General features: G+C 45.8%; 1 protein-coding gene across 1 annotated transcript in view; it reads right to left on the bottom strand.

The window, feature by feature from the left end:
- The window catches only part of UNC93B1 (unc-93B1 regulator of TLR signaling), a 170,951-nt gene that overhangs the window by 44,054 nt on the left and 99,266 nt on the right, over positions 1–27,631 (bottom strand). The window contains exons 4-10 of the mRNA XM_086953294.1: positions 24,794–24,947; positions 24,216–24,377; positions 23,224–23,353; positions 20,393–20,486; positions 18,876–19,000; positions 5,245–5,427; positions 2,230–2,503 (exon numbers count right to left, since the gene is read on the bottom strand). Of these exons, the coding sequence (XP_086809420.1) occupies positions 2,230–2,503; positions 5,245–5,427; positions 18,876–19,000; positions 20,393–20,486; positions 23,224–23,353; positions 24,216–24,377; positions 24,794–24,947 (1,122 nt within the window). The remainder of the gene's footprint in view (positions 1–2,229; positions 2,504–5,244; positions 5,428–18,875; positions 19,001–20,392; positions 20,487–23,223; positions 23,354–24,215; positions 24,378–24,793; positions 24,948–27,631) is intronic.

Here is a 27,631-nt window from a genome sequence, read left to right as displayed (position 1 = left end):
CAGGCTTATCTCTGATTCTAAGAGGCGGGAACACATCTCTCCCATCCTCAAAGATCTCCAAAGGCTTCCCCTGGATGGCAGATCCATCTACAAGAACGCCTGCATTACGCATAAAGCCTTGCATCCTCAAACCCCACTGCATCTCTCCCAAAAACTTCACAAAGCTGGCTGCTCCAGAGAAAAGAGAAGCTCCAATGTCCTCATGCTGGTTCCTCTCTTGGTTAAAAAGAAATCTACCTAGTCACGCTCGCTCTCCTGTAATGCACCCACCATTTGGAGCTCTCTCCCCAAAGATCTACATTGCAACCCCTCATACTTCAGCTTCAAAAAAGATCTCAAACGACACCTTCTCCTCAAATATTGGGGTCCTTAATCCTGTTACTTCCCAGGTGTTTCATAACCTGTCCCTTATGTTACCATGTTTCCTCGCTGCTTTTTACCTGACCTGCCACCCCCGCTTATCTCCCCACATCTACCTCTACCCTCCTCCCTCCTGTTCACTTGTACTCATCTCATTCTCCTTCATGTTAGCTTCTCTCCTTTCTCCCTCCCTAGCCCCACCATTCCCCTATTCATTCTCCACTCTATTCTGGCCGATCATACTTACAGTCAGCCAATTCCCAGGTTGCTTCTTAATGTTACTGCCTATACATTTGATTTTATATTTATTGTTCATTACTTTTTGCTCTCATATTTTTCCTTTCCTTTTTGTTCGAACTTATTATTGTACTATTCGATCTTCTCCTTTTCCTGTAAAGCGCTGTGATACCCTTGGGTCTTGCCAGCGCTATAGAAAACTGCTTAAATAAATAAAAATAAATGAAACATGGATGCCAATTACTGGAAGTCCTTGTACCAGACTCGGTTGCCTGCACCTTATTCAACATGCAGACTGATTACTGGAAGTCCTTGTACCAGACTCTGTTACCTGCACCTTATCCAACATGGAGGCATTTACTGGGCAGCCTTGTCCTAGACGCCGGAGCATCTTGCATCCTAGCCTGGCAGTAGAACCCATGCCCGTTGGTACCTAAATCCCTGAGTACCAAACTCTTTACATAGATGTTGTGCAAATGAATTATGACCACAAGGGCACTGATCAAGGAATACGGGACAATGGTGCACACCTCACGTCCAATTAGATTCGGCCCACCCTTTATTTCCCCAGACAGCATGTTATGTCAACTGCTTCTTTCGTGCTTCGTAGTTGCAGTAAGGGGTCATTGCTGCACTTTAAAACATTCCAAAAGAAATAAATCTCAATTCTGATGAGTCAATGTCCTTTTTATGAGGAATGTATGATGTTACAACACATACCATTACAATGCATACCATTACGTCACTTTAAGGTAAGGGTTGGATAGCGTAGGGGTAATAATTACTATTCTAACTCCAGTGAGTGCAACAGTAGGGAAAGTGTTGGATAGTGTAGGGGTAAAAATTACTATTCTAACTCCAGTGAGTGCAACAGTAGGGTAAGTGTTGGATTGTGTAGGGGTAAAAATTACTATTCTAACTCCAGTGAGTGCAACAGTAGGGAAAGTGTTGGATAGTGTAGGGGTAAAAATTACTATTCTAACTCCAGTGAGTGCAACAGTAGGGTAAGTGTTGGATTGTGTAGGGGTAAAAATTACTATTCTAACTCCAGTGAGTGCAACAGTAGGGTAAGTGTTGGATAGTGTAGGGGTAAAAATGACTATTCTAACTCCAGTGAGTGCAACAGTAGGGTAAGTGTTGGATTGTGTAGGGGTAAAAATTACTATTCTAACTCCAGTGAGTGCAACAGTAGGGTAAGTGTTGTATAGTGTAAGGGTACTATGCATTGTAATGGTATGCATTGTAATGACTTTTGATGTAAGGCCTGCGTTGTAGTGACATGCGATGTAATGCCTGCGTTGTATGACATGCAATGTAATGGCTGCGTTGTAATGACATACGATGTAAAGGATGTTGCGATGTAATGGCTGCTATGTACAGGTAGTGCGATGTAATGGCTGCGTTGTAAAGGTTGTTTCCCTTTTATGAGGCAGCCATGTGCCTTGTGAATAGATCTGAATGAGTATTTCATGCATGCGTAATGTTTCTTGCTGAGCTATCCACACTGGTAAGTGTTCTGTTGCCACATGGCGGGAGTTGTGTAAGGAACGCGCACGGTAAGCCACCTCCAGCTTGGTTGTCCATGCTCCTCCCGCCACCATGTCTTCCCAACATACAATAACCACTACTTACTGCTCAAAGAAGTCTTGTTCAAGGCGCTGCCTATCCCCCACACCACGGCAAAGAGGTAGATGAAGGGGTTTTGGTTTGGGTTCCGGGGCGTGGGCGACCAGCAGAAGAGGACGATGATGAGGATGGCGTGGATAGCTGCACCTGAAAGAAGGGACACCTGGCGCGGCAGCTTCAGCATGGAGAGGGACAGGCAGGAGAAGATGGAAGCCGACAGTCCGTACGCAATGATGATGTAAGCCAGGTTCTCCATCCCTATGGTGCAGACACCGTAACACTGAGGAAAAAAGGTCAGCAACATTATTAGGAAAGTATAAAGTGCTAAACAGCATAAACTAGGCGCTACTGCCAAAACGAGAAGCACCTGTTAAACCAGGTGAGGGTTTAAAGTCTTCTTAAAACCTTATCTGGCCATGATGTCTCAGATCCTTTGGTGAACAACCCCATCTGTTGCACTGCAGACTAGGTAATGGTTTACCACCTGCTAAATAGGTTGTACCTCAGCACTCTAATATTTTATGCTATTACCAATTAAGGTGTATTATGTATTAAGTTACAAAGAATCTATTCTCTTCTGGTGTATCTCAATTGTAGTTACAAAGAGAACAATTCATGCTCAAAGGGACAACATATATGCAAAATTTGAGATCACAAAGAAGAGAACATCTAAGAGATGAATATTTGGTCTTATTTTGTGTTTAATGTCTCTGTACTTAACAGTATTGTGTGTTGGTGAATACAAAATTAATCTTCACATTTGTATCAAGACTGTTGTTCGAGAGGCACAAATTGTATATAAAACTTCAATAAAGAAATTCATAGTCGATACAACATTTTTGCTAAAGCTTTTTTGGGCACTACAACAAAAAGAAACATATTTAACGGCCACGTAGGGGGTCCTAATCCAAGGGTCCTCCAAATCGAGATGGTCACTGAGATAGCCGATGACAGCCGACACGTGTTTCGTTACTTTTTAAGTAACTTTTTCAAGGCTTTTGCTAGACGAAAAAAGGCTGGTGGATGGAAACTTCTCGCTATTTCTTAGCTCTGTCCGAGGAGTGGCTGATAAGTGATCAATCGCTCGGACAGTCGTTTCAAGTTATATCCGACGCTAAACGATATATGTTAAAAAAGAATGGATCCCGTCCGGTGACCTAGTGCGCGAAAATGTCTAGTTCCACCCTATGGAAGATTCTGTTGCTCCAGATACTGAAACAGTTTGAGGGGTGGAGGAGCGGGATCTGTCTGTCAGGAAAGGCACAATAGTATGCCGGTTGGGATTCAGTCCTACAAGGACTATGATAGGTCCTTGGAATAAAGCAAAGTCTCGATATGGCGTGCCCGCAGGAGTCTAGAACTGGATGTGCGACCATTTCAGACCACCACTACCTGTAAATGTAAATGTACAGGAATTTATATAGCGCAAATCACCGAGCGGTTTCTAAGCGCTTGCTTAGGGAACCCGTCCTGGTATTCCCCTGTGAGATAACCCCGAAGGGTATCCGCAAGGTGAAAGCCAGGCCTCCCGCCGCGAGTGTCCGTTGTGGAGATTAAGCAAGCTATTGCCCAGAGTCACAGAGTGTGAACCCGTGAATCGAGCACCGGAGCGAGAATTGTCGAGTCCATGGACATTTTAGGACTCAAGACCCCGCCGAGCCGGAAATTGAACCCTGGTCCCGGGCTGACCTCTGCTTCCAGGTCTGCCTCCTCTAACCAGTGAGATGCACTTCTCCTACCAACCTATCCTAGCGGTTTACCACCTGCCTTCTCCCTAACAATCTTGGAGAGTTAGCAACTTGTAATCACTTGACCTCTGAGTTCTGATAGGCATGCATTCAACAAACCATTGCTTTACGTTTTGCTGAACCTGACCAAATACAGATTTATGTGTTAGAGTTTTGAACTGGAAATGGTGGGGGCACTTTCAATATGAGGAAAATATTAACCCTCCCAAGGAAATAGAAAGAGCTTCAGGGCTCTGCTGAACTTGAGTTTTCTGGTGCTAGCTTTCTAGATGCTTCCTGGTGCAACCTTCTTGGATGTTGGTTTGACTCCATGTCAATACATTCCTATTAATTTATTTATAGACTTTTATATAGCGTGAACAAGACCAAAAGGGTATCAGAGTGCTTTATAAATGGCTGGGTAGAGGAAAAAAGTATGGCAATACAACAACAAGTTCAGGAACAATATAGGGCGTCACAACGACAAGCTGGGTGAGGTAGACCCAAACAGAGCAAGGCCAAAGAGTCAATGGACAAGAGGATGGGTAGGACAAAACCACAAGAGACCGGGCCAGGTGCTGCGATGACCTTCTCCGCAGCCCTTAAGTCATATCATGCAGGAGGTTGAAGCAAAGGCGGTGCTCACACTCCTGCTGCATCCCAGGAGCTCGGCTGCTCCCAGGCTCCAAGTGCCTCCCTGCCTGACCGTCTGCCCGCGCCCAGTGATGTGTTTGCGTTTGTTCCTCATCTACAGCTCTATCTACAAACTTGCCACAGACCATGTAGCATCTATTGCATTAGCACCAGTTACCGGGCGGTGCTTAATTTGTAACAAAAAAAATTGCCAGGGCCTTGATCAGGAAGCCACAGCAGCTTGTCCCCCAATGCTCCGGCCAATGCTGCCGGTGACAGTCCAAACACACTTATTAACATCACACTCCTACAAGTTTGGCACTTAGGTCTATTCCAGGCCCCCAAAGATAGAAGCATTGCTTGGGTGGCAGCTATTAGTCATTTGTTTATTGAATTTATAATAAACAATTGTTGTGCTCATCTCTAAATAAAACATACAATGTCACCTTGTGGCAGACTATCATAAGTGCTGGTGATGGCAACTAAGAGCTGGTACTGAGCACCGGCACAAATTAAGAACTGGTATGCGGTATGTTTCTGTTTCAATTTCTAATGAATAAACAGTCTATGAACAGCTCGAGAATGAGCTTCCACAGACCCCAGGTCAAAGGATATTGAACATTCTCTTCATAGGTTCCTTGATCCCACTCCCAGGACCTACCAGGATGAACCCAGTGACGACGAAGAGCACCTCGAAGCCGCTGTAAATGAAGAAGGGGAAGAGATGTCGCAGGCGGTAGTCGCGCATGTGCTTGAAGGGCAGCTGGAAGATGTTGCCCCAGCCGATGCTCCGCAGGTCGATCTCTTCGGTTGGGCGGTAGGCGGCGCCGCACAAGACCAGGACCTAAAACAGAGGGATGAGGTAAAGCAGTTACATAGTTCTCTGCCCGACACCGTCCCAACAAAATCATTTACAACACTAGTCAGACCTTTCAATTTCCAAGACATTTGAAAGTTCCATCTTCTTCCTATAAATTCATGCACATCTGCCACACTGTTACCTCAACATTTTGAGTTTCTTAGTATTAACACATCATGCTCTGTGTCTTCAGAGGACTCCTTTTGCATTTATTTTATGTTAAGCATTAAAAATGTGTGAGAAGCTAAAGGAAGAACAAAGATCTGCAGAGGGAGAGAGTAAAGATGAAACACTGGATAGGATTTTGATGCAAAGGACGTGGCAGAAAAAAGTGTCAGAAATGTGGTGTGAGCCTGCTCTTGTCCCAGGGGAAATGGGTAGAATGTGCTACTAGGACCACGGTACCATTCAAGGACCTTGGAAGTAGGCGCTCATTGTAGGCGCAAAAAGCAAAAAGCGCCAGTGGAATACAATGAACCTGAAGAAGCTGCCAATCGCGGACCTTATTCAATCAATCGGGTTTGTGAAGTGCGGGAAATCCCCCGTGAGGGTCTCAAGGCGCTGGAGTTGCTTCGTGGTGATCTGTTCATTCAAACAGCCAGGTCTTCAGTCCTTTCCTGAATTTTTGGAGCGATGGGGTGCTCCTGAGGTGCAGGGAAGGCCGTTCCTAGCTTTGGCCACCAGGTGTGATAAGCAGGGTCCTCTGTTGTTATTTCAGCGGATCCGGGGTGTCTGCGAGAGATTCCACCTATCACTTTACTATTAGATGTGTTCAAGCCAGAGAATTTATGGGAAGCGCTGAGCCAGACCGAAGCCAGTGGTCTTGGCACTAAGAGCCGGAACACAAGCTGAGCCACTAAAATGAATGCCATTCTGGTTCAGGGGAAGATGAGGGGTGAGCAGGACCAATGCATGGGCAGGAGGCAGCAATGTCTGACCCAGTGATGTAGGTGGGGAGGTGTGACAGGTTGGTGCCCCTGGTAGGCTGACAGTGCAAGCAGTCAAGGGCAGTCACATGTCACACTGCTGTCTCTGCCCCAGCCCTACCTGCTTTTCACACAAGCCAGCTGCTGTCTCACCCCTCTTCCATGGCATTTCCTTCTCCCCCTCACTCTCTCTCCTTTAACATTTCTCACGGCTCACCCCGGCTCGGCTCGTTTTAAGCTCGAAGAGACAGATTTCTAACTCAAGCCAGGGTCAGGCGTTGATCAGCTCTATTTGGTTTTCCCAGTAAGTTGCCCTACACTGCATGCCCAGACAAAAGTACAATAGACCGCAATGCCATCAGCAATGTAGAGGAAACTCGTCAAAATACCCCCACAATTGCTTGTGTACTTGTTCAGAAGAGGTGCCCCCTAGCAATTCTGGCTGCACGGTTCCTGGTAGGGCGAGGAAAAAACTGATTTGCATATGATTTTATCACACTGAGAATAAAATTATGGAAGGCACCCAAAAAAATTGCCAGTGGTCAAGATAATTTCGAGAATTAGATCTATAAAATATTTTGTGTTTCACCTAAGAGGAAACAAACCAAGCATTTGTAATGCAATAGGTCTCACATTTATGAGAGTTTGAGCTATTGGCATTGAAAATGACAATGCCTTTTATGTATGTGTTGTTTTTAAAACAGATAAATAAAAGGCATTGTCATTTACGATGCCAATAGCTTAAACTATCACAAATGCGAGACCTATTGCATTGCAAATGCGTGCTATAAAAATGTGTAAAAAGCGCTAGCAAGAGCGTGTCCTGCCGGCAACAGCAGGCAGGACAGAGCTATTTGAGAAAATAGTGCTGGGAGGCCGTAAATAAAGCCTGCCGAGCAACAACACAAGTAACAGGGGGTGTCGCCATTGGGAGGTTACAAAATGAAATGGGAGATGGATCACTTGTCCTGCGTAACCAGGGTTTTTTTTAAATTTTCGTACACTGTACCGTTAAAAAACCCTCATTCACGTACGGAGGTTGGTGGTTGATGGTGGCTTTATATCTTGATTCTCCGCCTTACTCCTTAGGAACGTGATAGCATCATCATAGGGTTAGTAGTTATGCTTCCTCCACCTCCAAGCATAACTACTAAACCTATGATGATCCCTCCTTTTGATTTGATAAAGGTTACAAAATGAGACAAAGTGGTACTAAGGAGGAACTACTAAGCCTTTTGACCAATAAACAGCCACAGTTTACAGTGAGCAATGACACAAGCCAATGGCAAATGTGAGCAGAGAGTGGGCGGAGCTTCAAGGTCCTACCTGTCAGGGACTGTCTGGGACTATGTCAGGACCACAGTCAGGGACTTGGGCAAGGACTGGGAACAGGGTAGAAAACGTACACAGAGGAGTACAGTGCTGCCCAGGATCACACAGGAAGTCAGAGGAGGAAAAGGTTCCACAGGGGAAGCCTGTACAAGTGAACAAGATGGCTAAGACACAAAATGAAGGGCACTCAAAAGGCAATTTAGCATTCAGACTAACTACACCCAGGACAGACGTGCAAGACATATATATAATACAACATTAACAATAAAGGAGTGTGGGGTAAAGCACTCAGGAGCTTAGTAAGTTTCTCACCCACAATTGCTGTTACAGATACTGACTGAAAATACCCACATATAGGATATGGATGCAAAGGCAGGGTCTGTGGAGCTTATACCTATGGTGATGTTATAAATGTAACTCAAAGACAATACTCACAGTGAACAAGAAACACCACCTAGGTAGTCAGCTGAGCCCACGGATCCTGGCGATCAAACAGGAACGCGCAAGGCAGTAACAGCAAGGGCGTAGAACTGAACACAAGCACAATAGACAAGGAGCTAGTAGGGGGAGTGCTTAACAGGAAGGGAAGGAAATGACACGGCACACTTGAAAGAAAGCAGGTAACATGCGTGCAAGGCAACAGAAGCAAGACAGCAGAATAGAAAGGCAGCAGACTAGAACTGGAACCAAGGAATAGGGAAGAAAGACAGGGACTGGAAACGGATATAGAGAAGGGGAGGCTACAAGGGTATACTAGAGTAGTGCAGGTTAAGGAATCAAGAAAACAAAGTAGCACTGCAGGCAGTGCTGGGGCAGGAATAAGAATTGAGCTACGGCTCAGGAGTCAAGGCAGCACTGCAGGCAGTGCTGGTTCAGGAACAGGGAATTACCAAAGCTTCAGGAGTCAAGGTAGCACTGCAGGCAGTGCTGGTTCAGGAACAGGGAATTACCAAAGCTTCAGGAGTCAAGGTAGCACTGCAGGCAGTGCTGGTTCAGGAACAGGGAATTACCAAAGCTTCAGGAGTCAAGGTAGCACTGCAGGCAGTGCAGGTTCAAGAAAACAGGAAATAGCTACAGCTCAGGAAACAAGGAGTCAAGAGAGCACTGCAAGCAGTGCAAATCAGGAACAAGAAATAGCTGAAGTCCAGGTACAGGAACAAAGAATAACTATAGTTCAGGAACTAAGGAAACAAGAGCACTGCAGGCAGTGCTAATTCAGGCACCAGGAATAGCTATAGCTCAGGAATCAAGGAAGATCAAACAGATCAGGAAACAAGGGCTGGTCTCACTGGAACACAGCTACAATGATCAACAGTGGACTGAGAGGCGCTGGGGCATAAAAGAGCTCACAGTAATCACATGCAGCAGGTGTGAGCAGGCTAGCAGCAGCCACCCATAGGTGAGCTGAATTCTCCACCCATCCTTGGCCTGCAGGGGTGGAGACAAAGCAGTGAGCAGGGAATTCTAGATAATGGAGTTTCAGGCAAGAGCAGGATGGCTTCCACGAACATCGGCATGGATTGGGAATGGATGTCAATTACCAAATAGTGTCCAAATGGCTGGAAGTCAGCATACACATGAAGGTGAGGGTCTGGAAGCTTATTATTAGAACACTGGAGAGTCCCACAGTTCAGCCCCCTGGTGGTGGGCACAAGAATGCAGGCAGCAAGTTGTGACACTACCTCAATACAGCATGCTTCGCAGAGGTCAGGCAGAGAGGATTAGAAGAGGCGGGAATTCAGCAGAGGGGATTAGATGAATGCAGGATTTCAGGTAGAGGGGGTAGAACTAGAAGACGGTGGAACTTCAGGCAGAGAAGCTTTGAAGAGGTGGGACTTCAGGCAGAGGTGGTAAGAAGAAGGCAGGACTTCAGACCTAGGGGGTCAGAAGAGCCGTAACTTCAAGAAGCGAGGGTTAGAAGTGGCCAGACTTTAGGCAGAGGGAGTTAGAAGAAGACGGGACTTCAAGCAGAGAGTGTTAGAAGATGCGGTACTTCAGGGTGAGAGGGTTAGAAGGTGGGGACTTCAGGGTGAGAGGGTTAGAAGAATGTGGGGCTTCAGAGAGAGAGGGTTAGAAGAAGGCAGGCATTCAGGAAGAGAGGGTTAGATGAGACGGGACTTCAGCAGTGGGGTTTAGACAGCGGCGGCCGGGACAAATAAGCATGGTGAGGCGGGGCAGGGCACAGTAGGAGGAAGTTGACAGATGATGGAATAGGTATTATTTATTGATTTAATTATACTTTTTCTATCATCTGTCGACTTCCCCGATCCCACCCTGCCCCACCCCACCACCCCGCTGCGTTTACCTGTGCCGGCCGCCGTTATGTTTAGAAGAGGCGGGACTTCCGCAGCGCGGGTTCGAAGAAGGCAGGACTGCAGGCAGCGCGGGTTAGATGAGGCGGGGCTGGAGGCAGAGAGGGTTAGTAGAGGCAGGACTTCAGCCAGTGAGGGTTATAAGACAGACCCATCTGTGATGCTTGCACTGAGGCGAGGCTGTCTGTCTTTGCTCAGACAGGCGGACTATCAGAGCTGAAACCAAACTTCCTCACGTGCCAGCATGAACGACTCGGCAGGGAGCTGAGCCCTGCCCTAGCTCGCCCTGCTCCGTATGCCACCTGCCTCACATGGGGTCACTGCTGTGGTGCTGGAGAGGCCACGCCCCAAAGATGGAACCCTAGTCACGTGACCAGGCTCTGACGCTTCCAGGAGTTCACTGTCCTCTGCTATTGATATGGTCCTTTAGCTCAGAGAATCTCTGGTGACCCCAAATGCATCTGTTCCACCCTCCTCCCCCACTCCCCCCATAATCTGCTACTCTGCGCTAATCCGATGGGGGCATGGGGGGGGGCGCTCTGTGTTTAACAATAACATACGATTTAACCGCATGCGCGCTAGCGAGTTTTCCCGCTGTGCGCTGAATTTTGAAAATCGCGGCTTTTGTGACAAAGCCAGCTCGTCATCCGCGTAGCGCAGGTAACGCCCATGACGAGCTGGCTTTGTCACCCGCGTCGAAGGGGTTAAAAGCACCTGCTGCGGAGTTCCTTGTGCATCCAGCTTTCAGGCAGCAATAACAATGTCAAGATAACTCTTGTGGTTAATGCTCCTGCTGGAGAGAGAGATCGGAGTTTTGTCAGTAGTGGCAGCTTTGATTTGCCATAAAGTAGCGCAGAGGGTTAATATGCCTGCTGCAAAGAACTGATCTGTACTTTATATTGGGAGCTGAGTGGATTAGTAAAGCCAGCCTTTACCAGCGCTTTAAAACAAATGAAATGTGTCTGAAAGAGCTAATAGCAGAGATGAGGGGCACATTTTGCCTGGTGGTAATGAGGGAATCCGAGGAGGGGTCATGTGGGGGAGGGGGCACCAAAAAGGTTGAGGCACCAGCCGCCACCAGCGTTCTGCTTCAAGCCACGTCTGCCAATTTCGTACACTTATTTGTATCTGTATTGATTACCTTGGTACTAGCCTGTCGCTCAGAAACAGACTGACGTGTTTACATACAGAAAGCAGGATGAAAGGAGGAGGGTGGGATGAGATGAAAGGCTGCGCAGCGGCTGCCACGCCCTCCAGCAGACAGTGCTTCTGACCTCGCAGCCGACAGCTCTGACGTTTCACCGCCTGACCCTCATTTAATTAGTAAGACTGGCAGATCAATGCCAATGTTGAATGTGCGATGCCCGGGGCTCCCGCGTGGCCCTGGCACGCTCATCAGGCACGTGACTCAGGCCTCTCCTCTGGAAGGACGTGCTGACACCGCCACGCGCAGTGAAGGCATCAAACGCAGGAGTTATGGAAGTTACTTACCCGGGGGCAGCTATTTAACCAAACATCATTTTAATCAATTATATATTTCTGTTTTTGAAAACCAGTGGTGCCACCGTGTCCGGCGAGGAGGGGGCGGGGGGAGGGGCTTGCTACTGAAGGGTCAGGGGTCAGGGGTCATGGGCAGCTTCCTCAAAGTCAAGACCACAGTGGAGTTCAACAAAGCACATCCGATGCCACTCTCCTTGAGGGAAGGACGCAGACCGATTCAACGGCTCTGGCACGAAGATCCTTCTCTTTATTTGGTCTGCTTCCCTTCAAACCCCTGAGCGCCTCCTATGAGACGTCGATGGACTCAAGGCGCTTCTTAGAGGGGATTCTTCACCGCCTTACTGAAAAGATATCTAAGTTATGTGCAGATACGACAACTGGAAGACTGAGATTGCCCCATATGCAGAGCCCCTGGAATGATGGGGCAGGTGTGGGTCAAATTAAGCAGCAGGGTTGAATGAATAAATGATGTGGCAAGAAACAACAAATTATGCGGCATTGTGCGGCACATTTTCCTTCATTAGTTGGCATTTTCAAAGTTTATTGGCATAATCTGGGCATTAGTTGCACCTCATTGTACCAGTTTAACACCCACATATAGCAATAAGATACAGAAAGGTGACCAGTCAACCTCGGCAAAGGGCCTTTCACTGTGCGGCAACACATGTTGCTGCGTTTTTACTAACTTTTGAACAGTTTGAGCTAGAAATAAAATTCGTTTTTTTGTTAAAATCCATACATTATGTGTTAGATGATGGATTATGTGGCAAATGTGGGAAATCAATAGTTAAGCGAAAATTGCCACACCCGCCCAATCGCATATTTCCATTGGCCCTGACCAGAAGCGATCCTACTGCGAGGGTCGTCTTCTGTCACAGACCTCGTGCCCCTCCTTTCCACGACTGGGGCTGTAGGATTGGTGCTGAATGAAACAGGACGGCTAGAATCCCATTTTCTGGGTTAGACGCCCTCTACAGCAAAAGTCAACCCCCCAAGAGAAGCTACGTGAAATGCTTCTAACTTGGCACTTTGTGCATGCAACCCTCAAAATAAATCCCAAATGAAAACCAATGCCTGGTAATAACTTGAAGCGCGCTGTGGCATAACTCAGGTTTCCTCTTAGTAGGTCATGCATTCTGGAGGAAAACGTGGAAAGGGAAAGTAACTGGTTGGTCTGATACTACAAAATGAAAATATCAAAGCATCTGAATCTTTACAGCAAGAATTTCAACTGCTGGTGGACCAAAGATGGAAGTACCTGCAATTGCTGTATTGTCTGAAAAGACATCCACTCCCATGAAGACCTGTACCAGTAGAATTTGCCTCTTCTTACTGGCGCCACAATCAGGGAAAGCTTCTCCACCCCACTATAAGGGTATTACGAAGAGTGCGGCAGGACTGGGTACAGATCTCATTCTCCGAGGTTAGCCACCGCTTTGGGAGAATACTGCTATAAAATCTATGCAAAGCATGTGTATCTACAGCTCACATGCCTCAAACGGATTATATTACTTACTCTGTAAGCATCTGTTCTTGGCATGTAGAGCTATTGATTCACATGCGCCCTCCCTCCTCCTCGGACACCTGTAGTTGTTGCAGTTCTTATTATTCACATTACATACGCATGGACATCCCTGTACTTCACTAACTTACTCCAATCTCACCCTCTTGCAAGAAAACAATCTAACAATGGAGTCGATGCCCATGCGCACTATCAGCGAAAGGAGGAGTCACCTTACCTCATCACTGGGAAAGACTTCTTCGAAGAATTACAACTTGCAAACATCCGGACCCAACACTAGATGGCAGGAGTATGCAAAGGATGTGCATCTACAGCACACAGGCCTCGAACCCAGTAGTTTCCCCAGGGCGTCTGTGAGAAGTACTTACCCTTGTATTTAAGTAAGGCACCATTATAACACAATAGTTTTGCTAGGCATCTGTGAGTAGTACGTCCCCTTGTATTTAAGTAAGGCACTAGTTCTTATCTGCAGACACACATAAAAGTCCTCATGCTGGTTACTTGCCGAAAGGGATAGATTAGTGCAGTAGGTGGACTCTTCATAAGTTGCCTAACAGGTTCCATGTCTAAGTCTGTGTGTGTTAATGCACTGTATAATGGTGGTGTTTATCTTTCATGAGGACTCTGAACCCAAATAGCCTATATTCTCATGCATATGTAGGGCACTCCATATTCTAATTCCATTTCCTGACAAGTGACCTTTCCCTTACCCTACTAATTGGCCTTCTTTCTCTTTTCTTTTGCCTTTTTAATTGTCTGAATGTTGACAAATGAAATGAATTATTAGGACATTATGCCATATTTATATCTGTGCTCTTTTATACAACTTTATTTGCAGCCATCTTGACGGCAGTCCTTGTTAGAACCAGTGTCGCTCCTGGATATTGTTCAATGTTCTTCTTTAGCATGAGAATATTTACCTTTGTGTATTCTTGATGCCAAAGGTACACAAAAACGCCCCCTTCTCTCCCGGCCAGTCTTATATTATCCATCTATTTTATATGAATTTGTAGAACGCAACTAATGTGAGAATACCCAGGCGCTGAGTAGGGCCGCCCTGAGGTGGCAGGAGGAGATCATGCCTGTTTTGTCTGGAAGAGCCATGTCTTGAGGTTCCTTCAGAAAGCCATGAAGGCGGGGGCTCTGAGGTGTTTCCGGAGGTTGTCGCAGATCCTGGCTGTGAGGTATGAGAAGGAGCATTCTTCGCTTCTGGTCTTCTAGTGGCAGGGAAGGTTGCTCTTGCCAGGGACGAAGATCTAAGGTGTCTGGTGGGTTAGTAGAAGATGAAGCCTTGGTTGAGGGAAGCTGGACCGGTGTTGTGGAGAGCTTTGTAGGTGTGGGTGAGCAGCTTGAATTTAAAAATTTCCTTTGCAGGATTTTCAGGATGAGTCTGACCGTAGCATTCTGGGTGGTTTGGAGTTTGCGTAGGACATGGGCTGGGATTCTAATGTAAAGGTTGTTTCCGTGATCAAGCCTGCTTGCGATAAGTCTTGGCTGATCGTTCGTCTGGTGTTCAGAGGGATCCACTTGAAAATCTTGCATAGCATTCACAGGACATGGAAGCATGATAAGGAGACAGCGTTGATTTGTCGGCTCAGGGAGAGGTTGGTGTCCAGAATTATCCAGATATTCCTGGCATGGGCTACAAGGGTGTGTGTGTGTGGGGGCCAAGTTTGAAAGCCCACCAAGAGGTGTACCAGGGGAAGTGGTTGTTGCAGAAGATTGGGATTTCGGTTTGGTCTGTGTTGAGCAGTTGTTTTTCATCCAAGAAGTGACGTTGCTCATGCAGTTGACAATGTTTGCTTTCGCGATGCTGGTTGAGTCGGTAAAGGAGAGGATGAGCGGTGTGTCATTGGCCTAGTATACTATGTTGATGCTGTGGCCTCTGGTGATGTCTGCGAAAGGAGTCATGTTGACGTTGAAGAGTGTTGGGTTGAGCATCGATCCTTGAGGGACTTCACAGAGGAGTTTCTTGGGATCTGCGGTGTAGTCGGAAAGTCTAACTCATTGAGTTCTGTCCATGAGGAAGGAGGATCCACTTGGGGGCCGGTCTGCGAATACCCAAGTGCTGAAGCTTTCTCATGAGTAACTTGTGTGACATAGTATCGAAAGCAGCGGAGAGGTCGAGAAGCAGGAGTGCAGCCATTTCCCCTGGGTCGAGGATGTTTCTGATTTCATCATGGCTGCAATGAGAGCTGTCTATGTGCTGTGGTTGGTGCGAACGCCTGATTGAGAGCTGCATAGGAGTTGATGGAGTTCTAGGTGGACTGTAAGTTGAGAATGAATGGCTTGCTCCATGACTTTAGCTGAAAAAGGCAGTAGCGAGATGGGTCTGTAGCTGCTGAGGGTGTTGGAGTTTGCTGTTGGTTTCTTCAATAAGGCGTTGACTTCTCCATATTTCCAGCAAGACAGGAAGGTGGCAGTGGTTATGGAGGTGTTGAGGATAGTGGTGACCATGGGGGAGATGATGGTTCTTCCAAGGTTGTATATGAAGTGTGGCATGGGTCCGAGAGTGCTCCTGAGTGGATGATATTCATCAGGGCAGTTGTTTTTTTAGTTCACAAGGGGTTTCCAGTTGCTTAGTTGCTGTTATGCAATAACGGAGGTGTGTGGCTGGACAGGGAAGTTAATATCAGTATGCTGTGGGTGGATCTTGGCAATCTTCTGCTCGATACATTTTGAGAGGTTGTTGCAGAGGGCTTGGGATGGTGTCCTTATTGGCAACTGCAGGATTGGTGAACTCATAATGATGGTGAAGAGTCCTTTACCGTTGTTGGAGCAGGCTTTGAGTCTAAGATTTTGGGATCTTTTTCTTTGCTTCTCATAGTTATTGGTGGTAGAGGTTGAGGGTGGCTTTGTAGGTGGATCTTGTGGTGGTGGTGTTTGTGTTGGGTCTCCATTTTCTCTGCAGTCATTTGCGGTGGTGCTTGTACTCCCTGAGGTCGCTGTGTACCAGGTGGGTCATTTGTTGTTTTTGTCGGTCTTGAATATGGTGGGTGAAGTAAAGTAGGTGCAGTCGGTGAACCATTTATTGAAGATCTTGGTGTCGACATCGAGGCTCCTGGTGTTGTTGGGTGGGGGTTCCTGTAGGGTCTTTGTCCAGTTTTCTTAGGATATTTTGCCCCGGTGTATTGATGGTACTTTGGTTTTTTTCTGGGGGGGCTTGTGGGTGGACATCTTGAAGTGTATGATTTACTGGTTGGACCAAGTGAGCAGAGTCGTGTGGGTGCTGATGATCCTGTGTTGGAGGAGAAATTAAGGCTGAGGGTGTAGCCTGCTGTGGGGGTTAGTCCTTGGATGACTTGTCGAGGAGGGATGTGGAGTTAGGGTCTGTGATGTCTTCCACATGGAAATTGAGGTTACCAAGACAGATGTAGCTGGATGGAGAGGGGAGAGATGAAGTCTGCGATGTGGCTGCAGAATTCCACTCGGGAGCCTGGGGGAAGGTAGGCAAGGGTTCCTTTAAGGGTGGCATTGTAATCCATTCTTATTTTGAAGTGGAGGTGTTCCATGAGGTTGGTGTCTGAGTTTGTAGAGGTGGTGAAGTCAATTTGTGTTTTTGTAGATGATCTCAAGTCCTTCGCCTGGTTTGTGAGTTTAGTCCTGGTGTGTGATTTTGTAGACAGGCGGGATGGCTGCAGCGATGTCTGTTGGACTCTGGGTTGAGCCATGTTTTAGTAAGGAAAAGAAGGTCGGTGTGTTGCTGTTGACGAGGGCCCAGATTTCGTTGGGAGTTTTTCCAGAGGGCTTAAATGATGAGGAGCATGGCATACAGTTGTTGTGGGGGTGGTGGTGTGTGCCGGTTGTTTGGAGGTATTGGTGTCGGGTCTGAGGTGTCACAGGTGAGATCACAATGGGTACATGAGAAAGGTCCTGTGGTGCTGGGGGATATATGGTAGCTGAGTGTTTGCAAGTGTGTGTTGATGAGCTCACAGAGGATGGTGGAGTAGTAGTGCTAGTGTTTGTTGGCTCTGGTGGCGGATGCGGCTCTGGTGTTGCATTGGATGGTGTGGAAGCAGGGTTCCTGGTGCTGCTTGCAGTCCAGGCATGGATGGTTACACACAGGCTTGCATGTGGTGCACCTTTGGCATGCCAGCCGCGCGCCCGCTGCGCGGACGCACTGCAGCCTGCATTAAGTAGGTCCTGGAGTGGGTGGGGCTTCTGTTGGCAGGAAGTATTGTGAGTGGGAAAATCTGGGAAATGGCGGTGTCACATGGTCAAAAAGTGGCAATTGGATTAGGCTGGAACAAGCAGGAACTGGAGGTCACTGGAAAGTGGCAGGCTAGGTGAAAGCTAGGTTCCCATGAGCATGCTGACCTCATCTTCTCTCTAATTTTTATTCTTACACCCCCTTTCCATACTTCTCTTTTACAGTAAATATTTCATTGCATTTGTCTTTTCTCCTTCTATTCTCCCCACCCTTTATTTTATTTTACTCTTCTCTCGTATTTGCCCAGCTATGCTGTTTGGGATGAATCTGAGAGAAAAAACGGGTATATTTGGTATATGTGACTGTTAAACATATAACAATGTTCTTTCTTTAAAATTAGAACTGCAACCTTCAATATTTTGAATTGAAAGCTAAGGAGGAACTATTCCACAACAATAAACTGTTTGTGTTCCCGTGCAAAGGAGACAAAACCTAGAGTCTGTCTGGACTGTCCATAATGGGATGTGTCAAAGACTGGTTTGCATATAGTTTGTCCTACTCTTTGGTGCCATAATGCACAAAAAATGATGGAATGTAATGTGGCTCGGCATAGATTAAGTGAAGCTTTCGATCCATCAATGTTTTGATTTCTACAGTGAGAGACCGTAAGTGCCATACTTCACTGTGCCACAGAATTCATGCGAGGCCTCAGAGATGAAGGCCACTTGGCGGGAGATACTTTTATTCCCATGCAGAGGAGACAAGGCCTAGTATTTTGGGCAGGACTTGTGCCTTTTGTCGTATGGCCAAGAACGCTTTGCATCTGGTGATCCCTGTCTGTAGTGGCACACAATGTAAAGAAACAGACGCAAAGTAAATACCAACAGCTGAGAGTAATTCAAGTATTTGCAACCATTCACGTGTTTGCTTTCTTTCCTCATGTATCTATGTAACTCACTGAGTCAGTCACTGCGAATGTATGATGTTACAACGCATACATTAACAACGCATGCCTTTACAATGCAGTTTTTACATCGCAACATTCTTTACAATGCATACATTTACATTGCATACCACTACAACTAATTTTTTTTAACTACATTTACAACGCATTCCATTACATCGCATTATACCTTTACAACGCATACGATTACATTGCATTTAAGGTGAGGGTTGGATAGTGTAGGGGTAAAAATTACTATTCTAACTCCAGGGGGTGCAACAGTAGGGTAAGTGTTGGATAGTGTAGGGGTACTATGTATTGTAATGGTATGCGTTGTAATGATATGCGATGTAATGCCTGCGTTGTAGTGACATGCGATGTAGTGGCATGCCTTGCAGTGACATGTAATGTAATGGACGCATTGTAGTGACATGCGTTGTAAAGGATGTTGCGATGTAATGACTGCGTTGTAAATGTAGTGCGTTGTAATGGTTGCGTTGTTAAGGTTGTTTCCCGTCAGTGAAGCTGGTAAGTGGAGCCTCTTGTTACTCACCATCTTCCTCACCACAAATTAAAACCCATATATGCTTTGTAGCTTGTTATGCTCTCGCAGATATCAGCCACTCGGCCAAGGTCCTGCACTGTGCTCATCTCACACACCCTTCCTCACACTCATCCCTTGCCTCTGCAGGGCTCAGGGTGTGATCTGTTCTCAAATGGACTCAGGTGACCAGGGGATGGGCCTTACCAGCAGCATGGAGATAAAGGCCACAGCCATCAGGACACTCTCCACCACGATGAGGTCCCGGCTTGGGGGCAGAGTGAGCAGCACTGTCTTGTTGAAGCCTTTCAGGATCCCAATGCTATCCCCGCCTGTGGAGAGAGACAGAGGGAGTTGAAAGAGAAAAGCAGAGGGAGAGAGAAAGAGAAAGAGAGAGAGAAAAAGAACCAAGATTAATGCTATTGCATTGTAGTATTGACTCAAGGATAACTACAGATGGGATAAATCTGTTGGCAGTATCGGGGAGTGGTGACAAAAGGCAGGGCGTAGGAATGTCAGGTATGGGCTGCCGTAGGAGCACTGACCATAGAGAATGGTGTAGACTGGTGTTTCCCAAACTGTGGGTAGTGAGGATTTTTATTGGGTCTTGAAACGCCAAGAAATAATTAAAGATGCCTCTAGACTCTGGGCCCGACTCACAGAATGAACTTAAGAGTCAATCCTAAACTTACTACTATTTTGGTATTCACAGAATGCACTTACCTTACTACTTTTGGTATTCACCGAAGTTAGGATTTTGTCTTAAGTCTGTCTTAAGTCTGTCTTAAGTAGTAAGTGCCTTCTGTGAATACCAAATAGTAGTAAGTTTAGGATTGAGTCGTAAGTTCATCCTGTGAATCGGGCCCTCTGTATTTAGCTTGTCACATTTGCTGCAATTCAAAGACAGAGGTCAAATGTCAGACTATGTCTTTTGCCAAATTGCTGCTTATGTTTTTAACACAGGGATTGTTCTTACAAACTCCTCTCACTTTGTCAGAGAAAGAAAAGTAAAAGTGAATTATGTGACAATCTTGCTGTGGTACAGACAGTGTGAGCAGAATAGTTGTAGGATATCATTTTTTGTAACACACCACAAAATGTAAATACTTCAAGGCAAATTAAGACACTTTACTTGGTGATGCACACATGATAAACATTCACTGAAACCTGGTTTCAACACATCATTTGTGTGCAATGTAGCTTTACCAGTAACATTTTATATCTGTGCAAGTGTAGTGGCCACTTCAATAGAAAATGCATTGTCTGTTAATGACAGCGCTCTGCCGCACAATGCTTTAGTTACATTAAAAAAGCGACCCCTTCATGGCCATTAAAGACAGGTGGGCTGCAAAAGTTGGTGGTTTTAAAAAGTGAGTTGTGGTTCTAAAACATTTAGGAAGCACTGGTGTACTTACTTGCAACGGGCGAAGGAGTGCCAACAACAGGGCCCATGTAGTAATGCTTGCAACGGGTCGGGTTTCATAGGGCTGGCAGTGAGGACGAGGGTGTAGGAACGTGAACTATGGGATGGTAAACGAGCATCGACAGTGGGGGATAGTGGTGGCACGTTGATTGTTCGGGTAGGAGTGCGACATTAGGAATGGTATCGGAAAGCGAGATATGGAGTTGATGAAAGAGCGATGTCCTAAAAAGAGGTGGTCTACGCACTCAGTCTGATGGAAGAGAACTGTGAGGACATGTCCAGTACAAGATCATTCACTCACCACAAACCTTTACTTCAGCTAACGTATGATTCCGGAAGAAGATGAATTTTCGCAGGAAAATGGCTGTGGGCATTTCAGCCAAAATAAAGCTCAGCTGTAAAGAAACAGGTAGATAAGTCAGGCTGTAAAGAAACAGGGAGATAAGTCAGGGTGTAAAGAAACAAGGAGGTAAGTCATCATGTAAAGAAACAGGGAGATATGTCAGGTGGTAAAGAAACAGGGAGATAAGTCAGGGTGTAAAGAAACAGTTGATAAGTCAGGCTGTAAAGAAACAGGGAGATAAGTCATCATGTAAAGGAACAGGGAGATACGTCATCATGTAAAGGAACAGGGAGATAAGTCAGGGTGTAAAGAAACAAGGAGGTAAGTCATCATGTAAAGAAACAGGGAGATATGTCAGGTGGTAAAGAAACAGGGAGATAAGTCATCATGTAAAGGAACAGGGAGATACGTCATCATGTAAAGGAACAGGGAGATAAGTCAGGCTGTACAGAAACAGGGAGATAAGTCAGGCTGTAAAGAAACAGGGAGATAAGTCATCAAGTAAAGAAACTAGGTAACAGGAAGATAAGTCAAGGTGTAGAGAAACAGGGAGATAAGTAAGGCTGTAAAGAAAGGGGGAGATAAGTCAGGCTGTAAAGAAACAGGGAGATAAGTCATCATGTAAAGAAACAGGGAGATATGTCAGGTGGTAAAGAAACAGGGAGATAAGTCAGGGTGTAAAGAAACAGGGAGGTAAGTCAGGGTGTAAAGAAACAGGTAGATAAGTCAGGCTGTAAAGAAACAGGGAGATAAGTCATCATGTAAAGAAACAGGTATATCCCGGTACATCCCGGTATAGCCCTGGCAGCAGCATCATATGCGGTTCATGCGCAGTAGCAGCCATAAGCACAGCGCAAAGAGCAGCAGTTCAAGACAGCCCAGTTATTTTGTTAATCCAGGTACATACTATAGCTTTTACATTAACTTTGAGAAGGCCAGGATTAAAAACCAACAAGCCTCTTCACAAAGGTAAATTTACATCCAAAATATACGTATACATATACTCCTTACCCTAAGTGCTAATGTACGCTATTATACTTTAACAATTCTAGATTTATGCCAACGTTTAGGCTTACAAGTATCACCCACAATATTATTTTTATTATATAATAATAATTTTAACATTATTTCCTACGGGGTGTTATATTAAGTCCCTGTCTCCATTAATTGCTATGGGAGTGTGTTGCACTACCTGGCCCTGGCCTTGGATGGATCTAGACTTACTCAAAGGTTGGGCTGGAGAACGTTTACTGCTGTTGTGGGACCTTTAGGGCTGTAGTAACCTTGGAAGCGTAGTTTGTGAATAGCAATGGTCTTACTCCTTTGTGGGAGGATGATTGTATTAGCATGTCCTCCCCTGCACCTCTCATTCTCTTTCCCTAGAACCTTCTTTACACAGCTCCTAAACCCCTCCTATTTAGTAATACATATTCTCAATTTTTTATCCACTCCAACATTTTCCTACACAATCATATGCCTCAATGTGTGGCGATCTCCCCCTGTTGGCAGACAAGCGCTCAGTTTTACCCGGCTGCCATTTCCAGGTGTTAAGATCAGGCCCAGGGCTCCTCCAGCGGTGGTCCCAGGTGCAGGGATTGGGGGGCTCTTGTGATCAGCTGGACAGTATCACACAAAGGGATACCGCTCCACCTGCCCTATACACAATCCCTAAGAGGATATGAGACTATGGAAAAGTCCCGCCATTTTTTACTAACAAAATGGATTCCCTCAGAACAAAGATGATTGGCTTCTTTCCTCTAAACCGTGGAAAACTGGCCCCCTCGCTTTTCTACCCTAATTAACAGTCACCAAAACAAGCTTCCATCACCTGTGCCAGGTAGTAAAGGTAGGAATGGAACCCCTCGGAATTCTAAATGGTTTTCCAACCCGTGATATTAGTCCCATGTGGTAATTCCCCATTCCATGAGGTTTAACTCGTAATTGCACAGTACTGGAGTGGTGTTACTGAGCAGTAACATTATTTTTGTGTATGGATTTACCAATGCCAGTAGCGTGTAACTCTTAAACAGGCCCCATGTATTTTCTAACCTGCCTAGTTTATGGACAGTGAGCGCCCATGTGCATCCTGGGAGATGTAGTATTTACAGCAGGAGACATTGGGATGTACTACGCATCTTATGACAGTCAGAGCCCAGGTTCCCGGCATGGCGTCATCTAGGAACAGTGAGCATGCGCAATAGGGTAACACAAAACAGTGGGACCCCCAGGAAGAATGTGGTGAGGGGCCCTGAGACTTTTATATATTCATAGCACTTGGCTAAAAGAAGGGCCTGTTAAGGGTGTGGGTCCCCCTGTCCCACATGGGCTGTAGGGTCGTGTGTAACCCTGGCCCTGCCGCATGCTCCATGGGAATGTATTTGTAAAGTAACAGCCAATGTGTACTGGGGGAGGTGAACTTTACCACCAGACAAAGCCTGTTCGCAGTCCAAGAATTTCACCCTCTTTACAGTAAGAGGCATTCTGTGGCTTGAGTGCCATATTTCCACTTCTTTACTACCCATGTGCAGCCTGGGACATGTAGTCTGTACAGTTAGAGGCGAATTGAAACAAAGTGTATTTTGGGAGTCCATTCTTTAAAGAGGGAGCAATTGCTAACTATGTGACGTGCCATTCAGGAACAGTCAGCGCCCAAATGCATTCTGGGAGATTTATTATATAGGGTAAGAGATTCTCTCTGTATTGGCCTCCCTGTGGCTATTAACAGTGAATGCCAAAGTGCACCCTGGGAGATGTAGTTTTTCTGCAGAATACATGCAGTAAGGACTCACATAGAAGAGCATGTAGAAGACGGTGTGGAAGATGATGATGTAGCGGTGGTAGGCCCCGCGCGGAGGCTTCTTCTGCTCCTGGACGTGCTGCTCCTTGTAGTTGGTGTACTCGTAGTACTTCTGCGCCATCCTGCCATCGCGGAGAGGGAACAAGCACATACTCATGTATTGGGTAGGTGTTGTGCCAGCTTAAAGTCACACAATGCAATTCAAGAGGCGGTGGCTTACCTGATGGCCCTGTGGGCTTCTTAAAACTGAGACTCAAGAAGTAACAGTGGATAACATTTATTACATGACGCGTCTTACATCATCGACATCACCTAACAGGTGATGCATTAACCCACCAGAGTCAACACTCCTGGCATTCTAATTTATAACCAGAGCAAGGTGACATTTCTTACACCAATAGAGACAACCATTCTGAGATAACATCCCTTCAGCTATGGGACATCACACACAGACTGTTGCTTTATACGCTGTCCTAGATGACACCTCTTGCACCTTCAGACATTCCTCAAAGAGCCTATTGACTTATCACTAGAGTAACATGGCATCCTCTTACCCCATAAGGCATCTCATAGTCAGTCTACAAAAATAACCCAATTTGACATCTCTTGCATCATCGAAGACATCAGTCGTATCACATAAGACAATGCGAGATGCCCGCCTTTGTACTATCATACATTCCTCAAAGAGCATATCAGCATAACTAAAATTAAAGAGCAACACTTGCATCATCAGATATCATGTTCAGAACTTATAAACATAAGCCACTTTGAAGTGACATCTCTTGCACCATCATAAACATCCCTCACGTCACAAATTAACATGAACAACATGAGATGGCGACTCTTTGAGCTTCAGCGACAAGACTTAAAACACTGGTCACGATGTAACCAGCATATACGCCGCCTCGTATGCCATCAACCATCACACCCAGGGCCTGCTAGGAAACTGGACCAATAGTGAGCCAACACCCCTTGTTATCTCACCTTGTTATATAGTTGCCCAGGGACGTCCAGAGGGGCACAATGGTGACTCCGATAGCAACAGCCGAAGGCACCAGTGTGTAGTAGCGCTCCCAGTAGTTGGTGGACACAAATAGGGCATAGATGCCAGTGGCCAGGAAGATCATCCACTTGGTGCCAAAGAACCTACAGGAAGTACAAACAAGTAAATAAAGATGAACCGTGATGTGAAGCAGTCTTTAACAGCTAGAGTATTAGATCCAGGTCGGAGTTAGATCCATCATCTGTCTGGAGTCCAGAGAGCTTTAAATAATCTGCCTAGAAGACCCTTGGTGTGCACGTACATTGTAAGACCATGTAAAGAAATTCATCATTGATGAGTTATAGAGGTCTCTAGCCTTTGGCTATTATCGAGAAATGATTGATCAAATGTACTCCAGCTATTCGTGAGTGAAGGAAGGAAGTGATCCTCTCCGAGCTAGCGTCTCAAATAGACCCAGTGAGCGGTGTGTCCACCAGACCTCTTACCTCCACTAGCCAGGACTAACTCAAGCTGTTCCTCTTGGGATCTCAGTTTACTGTGAGAAGGGAAGGTGCCTTACCTGATGAGGACGGGCGTGTACAGAAGAGCCACAATGGGGGTGACATTTATCCCCATCAACATCTTGTTGTCGATGTCTTGGAGCCCCACGCTCCCGTACTTCACCTCTCGGTACGTCTCGTCATAGTGAAGGATCAGCTGCATCTGAAGTAGACCTGAGGAAACCAATAAAGCTTTTCCAGTTGGTCAATCAGCCATCAGAATGACACAGATCATTTAATCCCAGCTTATCAATTTGCCATTGTGTACTTTGATTATGTAGCACCCCCTGTACACAAGGCACCCCGTATCAGTGCCAAGCACAATTTAAACTATCCCACTTTCATTTATTTCTACTTCATATATATTTTTCCTTGATTGACCACAAACATAAAAACAATTACAAACACATAAGTGTACAGTACAGTACAAGCAACTTTATTTCGGATCAAATACCATAAAAATACACAATTACAAAAATTTCAGTGGTAAAAAATAACATAGCAGATAGAAGGAATACGCAATTTGTTGCAGTACATCTGAGGGTGAAAAAAGCATCATGAAAACACACATTACATTAAAATGCCAATGGAAAGGTCGATTCAGTGACAACATTGATGTTTTGAACTAAAAAAACAATGAAATTCACCAGTTATATTTAGCCTGGATAACTATAACTTGTGCCCCCGCCATGCACAGCTTACCTGTATGATGATTACAACATTTGTAGCAGCATCTGTTTCGTTTAGGGAGCAGTAATGAGCATTACATTTGATGTTACAGGTTGTGGCGTGCATGGCTATTGTGGTTTGCACAGGATTGTGGCCCTAAAATGAACTTGCACATTTCAGTAGTTTTGGGGTTTTATTTCTTGATTATAACTGCAATTTAACTATGGCTTAATTGAATTTCTAAGGTTTTTAAATATATGTTGGCAGATCTTTGATGGAAGACAAATTTAGTTGGTGCAGGTTAGAGATGTGAATCTCTCAGGCCTAGCAAGCTTTTGGAGATGCACCTGTGTGCCAGTTTAAGGTACTGAGACCTGAGAGGAGTGTGGCAGCATTCTCAGCAACCCCTGATGAAATTCATTCTTTTATCTGTACTGATGAAGGATAATATCCAGAAACACGTGTCCAGAGATTTACAGCACTAACCTGCACCAACTTTGGTGAAACACTCCAGCTAATATTCACGTAAGCATTGACTGTGAACTGCGCTTACCCCAATGCTAAGGGTTGAACTGCGCTGGGAGGTGAGGCAGGGTGCTCCCATTCCCCTTCTGGTAGACAACAGTACAGTTATATGTATGTATAACATATGCGTATATATGTACACGTATAGTAGGATGCACCTAAACACATTTGCTGTGGTTCTAAGTTGTACATAAAAGTTACATCAGACATCTATGCCCTGGAATGCACCCCCTCCATGAACAAGGAGAATTAGCAAACAGCACGTACTGTGAGATTCTGATTTCCCAACACATGACTCTTCAGGCGAAACACGAAGATACAATCATACATGTACTTAATCCGCAATCCCATATCTCACTCCCTTTCCACCTCTCCTCCGGGCACTAGTGCAGCTCCAAGCCACCTGAAACACGACTGGAGCAAACTTCCAAACCTCACACATGACAACCAACATTATACACTTACTCCACACTATGAACCTTCTCCACAACCATGCACAACAAACTGATAGCCACTTAAGTGACCGTTGAGAAAGCACCTTACTTAGGGTACAAAGCACTACACAACTCTAAACAGGGCAATCAGTGAAGTGAAAGTGTTGGACTACTAGTGGAGAAGTGTGGCTCAATGGTTAGAGCAGAAGACCCTGATGCAGAGGTCTGGCCCGGGACCAGGGTTCAATTCCTACCTTGGCAGGTCTTGGGCTCAATTTCCTTGGACCTGTTAATTCTCACCTCGGTGCCTAATCTAATCATAGGTCCCACTCTGCAACTCTGGGCAATAGCTTGCTTAATCTCAACAACGGCCCCAACAACGCTAGGATGCCTGGCTTCAACTTGGGGGTGCCCAGGAGTGGACGCCTCACAGAGAAAAGCCAGGAAGGGTTCCACAGCGGTATTTGTACAAGTGCCGAGATGCCTCGGGGTAGTTATGTGCTATACAAGTACATCTACGTTTACATTTACAACCATGTCCGGCACATGATATTGATTCGGCGTTCATGCAGCTTCAACTGCTGGACCCTTTTTAGGTCGAGCCACTCGGCGCATGCGCTGTCTGCAAGACCTGCTATCATCAATAAAACCACTCTAATCCCAACTGCTACCTACTGTTGGTGCATTCCAGCATCACTCCTCTTTGCAGCCAATACCTATCTTCCTATCAAAGCTGAGGAGCACCAGTAAAGTACAGTATACTTACACTTACCGTCTTTATTTTCTATTTGGGAGAACTTTTTCTTTATTTATTAATCCTTTATCTGTACTGATGAAGGATAATATCCAGAAACACGTGTCCAGAGATTTACAGCACTAACCTGCACCAACTTTGGTGAAACACTCCAGCTAATATTCACGTAAGCATTGACTGTGAACTGCGCTTACCCCAATGCTAAGGGGTGAACTGCGCTGGGAGGTGAGGCAGGGTGCTCCCATTCCCCTTCTGGTAGACAACAGTACAGTTATATGTATGTATAACATATGCGTATATATGTACACGTATAGTAGGATGCACCTAAACACATTTGCTGTGGTTCTAAGTTGTACATAAAAGTTACATCAGACATCTATGCCCTGGAATGCACCCCCTCCATGAACAAGGAGAATTAGCAAACAGCACGTACTGTGAGATTCTGATTTCCCAACACATGACTCTTCAGGCGAAAC

Source organism: Lissotriton vulgaris, chromosome 1_2 (genome assembly GCF_964263255.1).
Source record: "Lissotriton vulgaris chromosome 1_2, aLisVul1.2, whole genome shotgun sequence".
NCBI lineage: Eukaryota > Metazoa > Chordata > Amphibia > Caudata > Salamandridae > Lissotriton > Lissotriton vulgaris.
Note: the sequence above shows the minus strand (reverse complement) of the source record. Positions and strands in the feature narration are given on the sequence as shown.